Raw genomic sequence first — 12,115 nt, 5'->3', positions numbered from 1 at the left:
TCCCGGTTCATTTAAGCTATTATAAATTGGGTGGTTTCGTTTTTAAACATTTGTAGCCCAAAGCATCCTTAATTAATCCTCAAGTAACTATTAAATAGTCTTCCCTGTGCACAAAAGACCCCCCAGTCAGATACTAACATTTCTCATTTGACAGCCATAAATAATGAAAAAGAACTTGGGCAGGGATACTTCTGATTCGGGTATCAACTCATTTCCAATAAAAACACTGTGCCATGAGCAAATCTCCTAATTGGATTCAATTCTTATACTTGTGACTCATGATAAAATAAAGAAAGAAATCTCAAAGCTACCTCTTCTGCCTTGAGGGTGATGATTCTGGAGGTGGGAATCTTTCCTTTAGGCTTTGCCCTTAGTAACTCTTCATAGTTCTTTCTTTCTGCCCCATTTCCATAAAACATTTGTAGCTTCCAGATGGCTTCCTCCACGGCATCATCCCTGTCCCATGCGTCTGCCTCTTCTCTGTCTAGTTCCTCTGTCCTGTGCAGGAGTTTAGTCAAGTTCTTCAGCTCTTCCTTCCACTCCTGCCAAGGGAGAGTAGGGACAAGCCCCTCATGACAAGGATATGGAAAACAATGAAAAAGGGAAGTAGTCGATTGTTCCTGTGGAGGCGGGGAGGGGCTGCACATATCCAAGAACTCTAAAATCATCTAATCCTGCAAGGGATCATCTAATCCAAACCTCTTGTTTTGTCCTTAAGGAAACAGGGACCCAAGGAGGGAAACGGCTTGCCCAAAGTCCCATAACAACAGTGACAGGATGCAGGCTAGAACCCCCATCTCTCTCTACGGAGCTTTCTCATTCTGTACTTGTTTTTTTTTTTTTTTTTTTCATTCAACAATGGCATAAACTATATTTACAAGGAATATAATGTTAATCTCTAAGAGAGAGGGAAAAGGAAAGAAAGAAAAGGAAGAAAAGAAGAGAGGGAAGGAGGAAAGAAAGGAGGGAGAGAGGGAGGAAAACAGGGATGGGAAAGCGGAAGGAGGGAAGGAAGGGAGGGAGGGGAGAGAGGAAGGAGACACTTACTTGGTCAGAGAGAAGGTGGATTTTGGCCTCGTACTGCTCACAGCAGCCTGAGCTCACTTGTACAATACATGAGGTACATATACTTTCTCCAGATACTGGTAGAAACATTGCTTGCTGGATGATGGCATTGATCAGGGAGCTCTTCCCAGCCCCTGTGCTTCCAAATAATCCAATGTAGATCGGGTCCAATGACGGTTTTTCAATCAAGGCAAGAAGCCTGTTTCTAGATTGATTTTTTTAATGCACATTGTAATGGTCATCAAAGCACAGTGGGAAGGATATAAAAACAGAACACGAAGGAAGTAAGTTCCAATCCTAGGCAAGTCATACATCTTTTTGAATCTCTGCTACTTTCTTGATCAGAAGGGAATATTAGTCCCTGCTTCCTATATAGAGTCGTCATTAGGCTCAAAGGAGATCATGCAAAAATACTTGGTAATGATAATTCTATACAAACTCTGTAATGCCTATCCAGATGTGAAGCATCCTGGTTTGTTGTTCTTTGGAAATTACATAGTCTTGATCCTAGAAATAAATTTTAAGCAGAGGTAAAGTATTACTGGGAGCAACCCAGAGACTTTCTGAGCAGGAGATTCAGCCCTGGTACCAATCAAGTCCTTCAAGTCAGCTCAGCCCAGTGGTTGAGGCCACAGGCTAGAGTTTCACACAGCCTGGGTTGGGTTCTGGCCCTTTAGTTTACCAACAGTGTGACTGTGGTCAAAGTCTTGGCCTCTCTAAGCCACAGTTCCAGTAAAATTGGGATGATAATAATAGTTCTTCCTTTATAGGGGTACTGGGACAATTAAATGAAATTTTATATATGTAAAATATTTAGCAGGTTACCTAGCAAGAGTGGCAACCCAATGAATGGCGTAAATAAATAAATAAATAAATGCCCATAGCTACATAAATGTTCACCCTTCTTTGCTTAGTTTCTAACTTAAAATTCCCTTTCACTGTTGGAGAAAAGCATCTACAATCCCCTAAGGAAAGAATGGATGGAAGATTTGATGGGTAGCTGATATCAGACTCACATGAGATACTTGACTCCATTAGGAATGCTGTCATCCAGGAAGACAGACTGAATAAGTTTCTGATATGTGTTGCTCAAAACCCTTCTGGTCCGTGACTCCAATTTTTCATCTGGAATCAACAGGAATGTATTACCTGGCACGTACCTGGCAGAGGTCAAGTACTACATCTCCAAAAGAGGAATGTGCTCAATATCACAGAGAAAGGAAAAAAGAAAAGAAATGAAATGAAAAGCCAATTAAATATGAGAGCAAGTTATCTGACACTAGCAATAATTGCCCATAGGAGATAGCAATTACTGATTGAGAGCCTCCCAAGGAGTTAGCCTGCTCCGAAACTCCTTGTAACAGAAGTCAGCATATGTTTTGCCATGGGCTATAGCCCTCCTAGAGTCTTCTCTCCTGTGGTCATAAAAAGAAAAATTGCCGGGGCATCGTAGAAATACTCACCAAGGCACCAAACCAAATTTTCACAGTCTTTGTTCTAATCAGGAAGAGGTTATTTTGATAACAACCCTCCTATCCAGAGACTCCTACAGATGAATTGTCAAATTATAGATCTCTGTAGACTCTGAGGCCTCCTTTTCTGGATCAGGATCATTTGAAAATATTTCAACCTTCTTTCCAATTTAACCTTCTCCTCCTTTGAGCATTTTCACACATTTGGAAAAGAACAGAGCCACATTGGAAGAAGCCACATAGCAGTCATAACACTCACATTCCTTAAGAGCACTTTGTTCCACGGAGGGAAATGCTCGGAACCTCTGGTCTCTATCTGAACGTCTTCTTTTTTTCATTGGTTCTTTAAATACATCATTGTCAACTAGACATAAACAGAGGTTATATAAAATTAGAGGTTTTGGGGCAGAGTATACTTGCCTGATCTCTATCAGTACACAAACCCAAAGAATCTAAGAAGGCTCCTGCCAGCTCTGTATGCCTGTAAACTCATATCAGAAGCAGGCACTGTTGGGCCATTCCAGTCTGGTTGCTAATTCCCAGTCATAGCACTTTGCATCTAGCTCCAAAATGCCATCTAACATATCTCCCCAGAAATGAAATGAAAAGTTTGGAAATCCCGAAAAGCCAAAATGGCTGGATATTCTTCACTAAACGCCAACTATGTACAAAGAGGCCCAAGATAGGACTAAGTGTGGGGTGAAGAAAGGCCTCTGGGAGGTCTTTTCAAACCGAGAAAGAAATTGATCAGGAGCCGAATGCAGAGGAAAGAATGGGCCACATAACCAGGGCAAATAATTTCTCCTTGACCATCTGTAAGATGAGAGGGCCGACAAAAATTATACTCAATGTAACAGTGTGGGAGGGTGTTCTACCAGTGGATGCCCTTCAGAGGTTAAAGTTGGAAGAATTTTCCCCCTTCTTCACTGAAAGTCATTAGCAGCTGCTTCCTTACATAAAAAGGAAGAGAAATCTCTAAGAAGTAAGTCTTTGTAGTTCCCCAGAAATTTATTCACTTTAATGGTTTCCCTTGGTTATGCAGTGAAGGGCTGGTAGGGTCCATAATCCTTGGGAAAGGGCACAAACAAAACACTATGTTTTGGATGAGTTTTAGAAACTACCCCCTGGTGGTCTCCACCTGGTTAGAAAAGGGCCATAGGTGGGTCTTTGGGGTCAAGGTGATTGGAAATGATCCTAACCCAGTGCTCCTGGCATTGGGAAATGGCCATGAGATGAACCCTAAAAGTTGATCTCCAAGAGTCATGGCACTCCAAGCTCATACAGGAGCGTGAGGCCCCAAAACTGAGCATGGCACTGGGAGGTCATCTTCCCTGAAGAACCACAGAGAGGTTTCACTTTGGGACCCAGGATAGCGCAGAAGGCCCAGCCTCCACCACTGGGCTCCAGACAGCAGGTCTTCCAGACAGTTCAGCCTTACAGCTTCCAGGACAAATCCTGCCATGTCCTAGAGCCAGCTCACACCCCAGAAAGTATTGCAGTGCAGTGGGATGCTGTTTGCCAAAGCCCAACTCTCTGCCACCTCATGTTCATGCAGTGACAGGGAGTTGAAAGAGCTTGTATAACAGACCCTTCTGTCTCAGACATTCCAACTTCTTTAATTGAGCTCAACTCAAAGAATTCATCATGGCTTAGTTTAAAGACTGCATAGAATTAAATACCAAGTTGCTTGCTCAGTGGTTGGAGCTGGAGAAGAAGAAGCAGGAAGAAAAGAATCTGCCACTTAGGCCACCCTAGACCAGCTACAGGCCGAAGAATACTTTAGTCCATGTTATAAAAGGGTCTCAGAATTCCAACCTTTGTGTCTTAAGTGAAGGATGTCAGGCTTTGATCTCGACTTCAGAACTCAGGAAGTCTTTTTGGCAAACAATATGTGCATAGTATCTTAGCCACATGTATAAAACAAGGGATGGGTCCACGTATCAGTGGCCTTTATTTCAATTTTATAAGCACTGGCAATTAATCTGATGAGAGATCAGAAGCTTATTTCTCAACCAAAGCAAAGGCTAGGAAGTCAGATAAAACAGCAGGGTTTTAAACTTTTTCTTCAATTTCTAAAATAAAAAGCCCCTTGGAAAGGAGAAAGTATTCTATATGGGACTTGGACCATTTAAGGGTACTTTTGCTATATAGATTGTAACTGGAATGAACTGGTCTGAACTGGCCACATCTCTTCTCATTCCCTGTAACTGCTCAAGCACTCCCTCCCCTTTTCTAGCATTTTAAACTGAATCACCCAAGAAAAAGAGCAGTAGGGGTGGGTGGGGGCAGTCCAAAGCTAGTCTACTGCTGCCGTTGCTTCTTGCTGCCACAAGGTGTCGCTTTTGAAAACTGATCCTTAAAAGCCGGACACAGGATATGGGCTCATTAATCCTGAGGGTTGCGGGACAGAGAGTGCCATGGATCTTCCAAGCAAGCTCTTTCAGGGCTAAGCTCAACCAAGGGTGCCTCAATGTTATCGTTCTTTCAGTTTACGTGCCCAGCCATGCCTCGGATGCTAGCCACCACCACCCCACTGACCCAGAAACCATGTATTCCTTGCCCCTAAGGGATTTCATCCCCTGTGAGTGAGGAATTTTTCCTCTCAATTCTCAAAACACAAAGGATGTGATACTCCCTGTTTTCTGTACATAGGGGTTACTTTCCTGCATCTTCCTAGGGAAGGCTCCCTCCTTGGCTCCAGGGGCTCTACATCAGCCTTCTAGGGAGGGAGGCCGCCCTCCCTGACTGCAAAGGCTTTCACCCTATATCTCCCCTTCTAAGAAAAGCACCTGATATGATTCCAGGGGACTTACCTTGCCCATTCTGAGAGAGACTACTCTCAGAAAATCCAAGATGGCTTTCTGGAACCTCCTTTTAAAAGGGCTGTGTGTGTGTGTGTGTGTGTGTGTGTGTGTATACAAATATAATTGCTGGTCAGACAGTATACTACATTATGAATAGCCTATTTTAGTTGTTGAAATAATTTATATTCATTCACTATTATACCATGTCATAAGAAATCAGCTTTTGAACAAAGAGGAAGGAACACTGACTATAATTAAATAGTCTCAACCCATCGGCCCTTTATTATATAATGATAAATAGGGACTATTTATTCCATCAGGGAATATTGTAGGGATGTTACCTGGATGTGGCCCCTGACCCACAAAATCCTCAGTGTCTTCCATCTCCTGTTATGCAAACGCCTGCTTTTGTCCACTTAGCAGAACCAGCCTGAAAATACATACAAAGTACAAGGGTGGAGGTGGGGATAACAGCAGAAGTTGTTAATACAAAAAGCAAAACAAAAACAACAACAATGTGTAAATCTGCTTATGCTTTGTTTCCCCGACTAGATTCCAAGCTCCTAAAGGGCAGTAGCCATTCTAACTTGTCTTTGAATTCCTCATAACATATGCTACATGTCTATTTAAACATGACAAAGATCTGTGTTGGACTATTGGTTTTCAATAGTCCTTACATCTATAGAACTTTAAACTGATGTTATCTGAGATCTTTAAGATGACCCACTCTGAAATAACCATAAATCTCCAGTGATCAGAACCATAAAGGTGAGATTATATGGCTTTACTCCTTTGGGTGACATCAGTAGCCCAATCAGGTAAGCCTTGGGTTCCATTATATTTAGTTCCAGTAGGTCTCAGCAAGAATCTGGAAGATGGATGGAACATTTGATATTCCTAGGGTTCCCTGGGGTTGCTTTGGGAGCTACTGAGTCAGGCAGGAGAGCTGCGATAATTAGGTTCTCTGGATCTTCTTCTTTTTTTTTTTAAGATTTTATTTATTTATTTGAGAGAGAAAGAGAGAGAGACACACAGAGCACAAGCAGGTCGAGGGACAGAGGGAGAGGCAGAAGCAGTGCCCCGCTGAGCAGGGAGCCTGACATGGGGCTCGATCCCGGGACTCCAGGATCATGGCCTGAGGCAAAGGCAGACACCCAACCAAATGAGCCCCTTCTCTGGAGCTTCTTTGCCACCTCACTCCACTTCGACGAGGAAGACACCCCTAGTCGGCTCTATATGCAGCACCACAGCTTGGGGTATCTGCAGGGTTAGGGGGTGGGGGGAAGAGAGGCACATCCAAAAGGAGAATTATCAGATCCCACCTGCCTGCAGCCCACAGGCCGACAGAGCTTGGGCATGGAGGGAGAACGGGGCCGAGAGAGGCCCCTCCCTGTGCACTACACAAACTGGGTAGGGATATGCTATCCTGGAGCTTCTTTGTCTCCACACATAGAGAAGAATTTGAGCAACACAGGTGGGGAGCTTCCTCTCCTTATCTGATGTTGCTGTGTGGATCACTCAGCCATGTATTTCAAAAGCAGACAGTCACCGGCCCTTTTGAAAAATGCAAAATCCCACCTGATCTGTCAACTGCCACTAGACCCCTGGGCTGTTAGAATCAAAACAGCCTCTTCTGCTTAGCTTGGCTGGTGGATATTAACTGGCCAAATGGTTTCTGTACTTGGTGGATGTTGGCTGGATGTGGTGGGAATCCCTACTATGTGCAAGGTCCTGAGCCTTAGATGGAGTGCCTCATCTCTCCATTCTTTATCCTGAGGCCCCCTCTCAGACCACCCCAAACTCCCTACAGTTCTCCAAGGCAGGGCCTCCTAACCCATGCAGTTTAGCGTAGGCTCTTCTCTCTGTGTAGGGTACCCTTCCCCTCTTCTTCCTGGTGAATTCCTACTCTTTCTTTAAGACCCTGTTTTAGCATTTCCTCTGTGAAACTGTCCTGATTTCCAATCATTCCCCTCTTGTGTCACCACTGCTCCAAGCACACCTCTGTTATAATCCTTTCTTGCCCCTTCCTCCTTTCCAATAACCATGAGCTATTGGAGGTTCTATCTACATTTGTTTCAATGTTGCATTTCCGTCATGAAGTGCAATGGCTGAAAATAAATGCTGAATGAATGAATGAATGAATGAAATAAGGGATGGGAAGCTTCTGATGAGATTCTACACCATAGGATGTTTTAAGCCAATTACTTTTTTTTAAGTTTTTATTTAAACCAAATTAGTTTTTGATACAATTAGAGTCCCGGCTTAAAGAGTAAAGCAAAGAGAAGGAACAAAAGAACAAGTATGCAAATGGAACAGCAACAACCATGAATAGTGTTGGGAATGCTGAACTTGACAAGGGGATGATATGGCAAAGGCAGATGTGGATAGGACTTCACAGTGGTCTTCAAATACATGACCTTAGAGTTGCATATACAAGAGGGATGATACATGTTTTCTGTGGTCCCAAGAGAGGACCACTAGGGCCCTTAGGTTTCGTGGAAGGTACATTTCAGCTTAACATACTCTAGTAGTTAGAGTTGTCCAAAATGCAATGAGCTCCCTTAGAAAGTAATGAATTTTCTGCCATTAAAGGTATCTGAACCCATGCTGGGGTGACCACTTAACAGTGACATCCGACTAGATGAATTTTAAGGCCTATTCAAATCCCAAGATTCTATGTTCTTACTTGAAGTGTTCACCAGCAAAGCTAGTAGTAGAAGTCCTCTGTGAGGTCACAAAAATTCACGAGAGACACAAGCAGCTCCTGGTTTGTAATGCTGAGTTGGAAATGTTAAATCACATGAAAACCTAGGTAAGATAGGAAAACCAATGTGTAGGTGACCTATAATGTGTGCAGGTATATGGCAATGCCTATATAACTTGATTTTTTTTTTTTAAGTAAGCTCTATGCCCAACATGGGGCTTGAACTCATGACCCAGAGATCAAGAGTCGTGCTCCACCGACTGAGCCAGCCAGACACGCCCCCATCAATAACTTTAGATGCAGAACTAGGAATTACCCCAAGAAAGAAAGCGATCTGTTGTTTTCTGAAGACAGCAGCTCAGTGAGCCACAGTCACACAAATGTTAGGCACCCTATCATAGGTGTATCCAGCACAGAGCTTGACACTTAGTAGGTGCTTAATAAATGCTTGCTATAAGAATGAACACACTTGGGGCTCCTGGGTGGCTCAGTCGTTAAGCGTCTGCCTTCGGCTCAGGTCATGATCCCAGAGTCCTGGGATGGAGCCCTGCATTGGGCTCCCTGCTCAGTGGGGAGCCTGTTTCTCCCTCTCCCTCTGCTTGCCACTCCCCCAGCTTGTGCTCTCTCTCCATGTCAAATAAGTAAATAAAATCTTTAAAAAAAAAAAAAAGGAGATTTAGAAGAGAAGCAGACATGTTCACCAAATCCTGGGCACTGGTTTTTGTCTTCCTTTAGGTTTGCAGGGACTTCAGTTCATCTAACTTCATTTATGAAACCAATGGTATACAATGGCTAGCAAAGGCTAGCCAGGGTTTGGCCTGGGTTTTGCTGCTGCATGCAGTGGAGACACCAAACTGTGAGCCTCCCAATGCAGGGGCATCTATGGTACCAGTGCATGAGTAGTTTGTGATCCCTCACTGAAATGTGGAGAAACTGGAAATGATTTGAGTTGTGGTGGTGGTGAATTGGTCTTCCAATCCCTTCTGCCAGTGTCCAAAGACTGGCAGGAAGAGACCATTTGATCAGTAAACCAAGACACTGGAAAGTGGGAAGGAATCACTAACAAAAAGTCTGAGAAAGTAGAATGAAAGAAACACCAGGCACTTAAAAGGAAAGCTTATAAACAAATATATCAATAGGGAGGGTAGTATGGTGCAGACACTCAGTCCATAGTCACTGAGCTGAAATAGGTGAAGGTAGGAAGGGCAATAAGTCACCAGTCAGGTGTGGAATGTACAGTTCTGGCTTTTCCAACCATCAAAGGAGCTGTGGGACTTCAGACAAGTCATTTTTATCACCCTGGGTCTTAGTTTCCCCATCTACGAATGAAAGATTGATCTAGTCCTTCTCTGATTTGGTTGGACGCCAAAAGGATTAAAATTCTTAATTTGAAATGTCACCTGCTGTTGAAACCAAGACTATACCAATGATTAGGGCTCCTGTGCAATCAAAAGCAGCACAACCAAGATTCCTGTAATTTCAGGTTCATTTCACTTTCAGGAGCAAAGGACCCACAGGTGCACAGTCCTTCCTCAAATTATGTGGGGATTGACTTTACCCCCAAGGAGAGGCAGTAATGGTAGTTGCATCTTGTGAAAGTTTGGCGGCTGTGGAGAAGCAATTGAAAACAGTTCAAATTTATTTCTCATACAGGCAAAGTTTTCACATGTGGTTTATTTCACCTGTATTTCAGCTACGCGGTTAGCACTGAAGTTTTGATTTTAGTGCTTATTTACATTCATGTGCACTGAGCCTAAGAATAGACTCTCTGCATATTTAGCTAGATATGGGAAGGTTGCACAGAACGCATTTCCTGTTAAACAATTGTGACTTTTGACAGTTATTCTTGCTTCTCCGATTCTCCCTTTCTTGTTTTTGTCTACTTGATGTCTTTTTTTGACATCAAATGCACAAATGCATTTGCTTGATGTCTTTTTTTGACATCAAATGCACAAATTCAATAGTTATTCCTTTATTAGAACAGCTTCATATAGTGGAATTAAATAAAGAATGCTCTTGAGCCCCTTCTTCTACAGATATGGACACTGAGACCCAGAGAGGAAAAGAAACTTGTCCAAGGTCAGAGCGACTCCAAGTTCAGTGTTCTCTCCATTCCACCAAGCAGCCTCTCATAGGTACTATATAAATAAAGCCTCTGGAGCTTAAGTGCGGGAGAATGGAGGGAACAGTGCTAACAAACAAGGGGCTCCTTCAAATATATAACAAAGGCATTTTGGAAATGAAGGCTATTGAGTAGGACTGAGAATAGCTACTTGATAAAATTGTACTTGGGACTCAAACTGAAGCTTTTGATTGAACATTCATTCTTCAGTGCCCTCAGAAGTAAAATAACCCAGTGTGTGTGTGTGTGTGTGTGTGTGTGTGTGTGTGTGAGAGAGAGAGAGAGAGAGAGAGAGGTGGGGGGAGAGACTGAGTAGAACACTTTCACTGCATTCCTTCTGTGTCTGATGCAGAATTGAACGTGCTCAAGAATTGCAAACATCATGTCCTCTTCCCCCAGCTCTTCTCCTTCAGCTAGAATCTCATCTCACCCCACCTTGCTTCACATCATTAACCCTTCCTAACATGATTCTTTTTTTAAAAAGATTTTATTTATCCATTCATGAGAGACAGAGGGAGGGAGAGAGAGAGAGAGAGAAGCAGAGGGAGAAGCAGGCTCCCAAGGAGCAGGGAGCCCGATGTGGGACTCGATCCCAGGACCTTGTGATCATGACCTGAGCCGAAGGCAGACGCCCAACCATCTGAGCCACCCAGGCGCCCCCCGTAACATGATTCTTGTTATCCTTGCATTTCTGTCTCCTACCCCTACCCCCAAGGAAGCACTAATAGGAAAACATCAAAATGCCTAACTTAGCAAACTTCCTTTAAGGGAATAATCAAAATATCGATCATTAACTGGTTTACTCCCTACTTTTATTGAATGGGGGAAGGGCTTGGTCCATAGTAAGCACTGAATACATATTTGTTGAAGGAATGAAGTGTTTTCTTTTAAATGTATCTTAGATGGTAAGATTAATAATGGCAGGAATTACATTCATTCATTCATTTATTTAAATATTTGTTGAGTGTCTATTATGTGCCAGGTATTCCTAAGTGCTGGGCCTACATCAGGGAACAAAATGGGGAAGGTGTCTACACACACAGGGCTTACATTCCAAAATGTGAACGGTGTAGTGAAATTACTCAGAATTTGGCGTCAGACTGTCTGGATTTGGGGATCATGTTCCAGGACTCCAGTGTAACACTGAACAAATCACCTAACCTCTGTAAGCCTCAGTTTATCCACATATAAAATGAGACTATAAAGAGACCTATATCAGGAGTTCATTGTGATGACTAAATGTAATATTTCATGCACAGTTGGTCTGCAGGAACTTAAGCATATGTACAAATGTTATGTATTTTTAGAATATTTGGTGAAGACACTTAAATTAGAAATCAGTACAAGTATTCACCAGGGTCAAGTCTATTTAGTTTTGAGAGTACATATGCCACCTTCGCTGATAAACTGACTTCATTCTTGTCCACATTGATCAGTCAATAACCTTGAGAGTTCTATCTCATTGTCCTTCAAGAGTCCTTGGTGAAGTCTTAACCTCTTCCCATAGAGAGGTGGGCTGGAGTATGAAATAAGGAGAAGGAGATTCTTAATAAACCTATTGAATGCTCGTGATGTTTAGGATTTATTTCCTTTCTTTTTAAGTTTTAAGCACCTTTGGTATTGGCAATATATCCTAACCACTTTACTGAACATTGCACTGCTCTTCCAAGCTAGGTATGTGCCAAAAAAGCAATTTAAACACATTAGCTCCGAAGCAAAAATGAAACAAGGACCTGCGAATCCCCAAAGGATAAGAGTTACATTTTCAGCATTAACACATGAGCTAGTATGTGCAACCTGAGAAGCGCAGCCCCCAGAGGTAGATATAGTAAAGGAGTTATTAGAATAACATGATTTTCTCCTTCCTTCCCCCCCCATGAGGAGGTAAGTAAAAGAAGCAGATATTTTCATAACATACATTATCTGAGGCAAATGTACAAACAAAATG

The 12,115-nt window shown here is 42.7% G+C and overlaps 1 protein-coding gene across 6 annotated transcripts in view; it reads right to left on the bottom strand.

Annotated features, from left to right (window-relative positions):
• The window catches only part of NUGGC (nuclear GTPase, germinal center associated), a 60,411-nt gene that overhangs the window by 39,001 nt on the left and 9,295 nt on the right, over nucleotides 1-12,115 (bottom strand). For 4 of the 6 annotated variants that reach the window (XM_073892545.1, XM_025873781.2, XM_073892546.1 and 1 more), the window contains 6 exons: nucleotides 8,028-8,149; nucleotides 5,683-5,771; nucleotides 2,797-2,901; nucleotides 2,082-2,190; nucleotides 1,048-1,270; nucleotides 312-542 (listed from right to left, as the gene is read on the bottom strand). In XM_073892545.1, the coding sequence (XP_073748646.1) occupies nucleotides 312-542; nucleotides 1,048-1,270; nucleotides 2,082-2,190; nucleotides 2,797-2,901; nucleotides 5,683-5,725 (711 nt within the window). In that variant the 5' untranslated portion in view covers nucleotides 5,726-5,771; nucleotides 8,028-8,149. The remainder of the gene's footprint in view (nucleotides 1-311; nucleotides 543-1,047; nucleotides 1,271-2,081; nucleotides 2,191-2,796; nucleotides 2,902-5,682; nucleotides 5,772-8,027; nucleotides 8,150-12,115) is intronic. The other 2 variants (XM_025873780.2, XM_025873779.2) reach the window with 2 other exon arrangements.

This window comes from Callorhinus ursinus, unplaced genomic scaffold (assembly GCF_003265705.2).
Source record: "Callorhinus ursinus isolate GAN/ISIS: 27379988/994484 unplaced genomic scaffold, GSC_fseal_2.0 scaffold4, whole genome shotgun sequence".
Classification (NCBI taxonomy): domain Eukaryota; kingdom Metazoa; phylum Chordata; class Mammalia; order Carnivora; family Otariidae; genus Callorhinus; species Callorhinus ursinus.
This window is presented reverse-complemented; position numbering and strand designations above follow the sequence as displayed.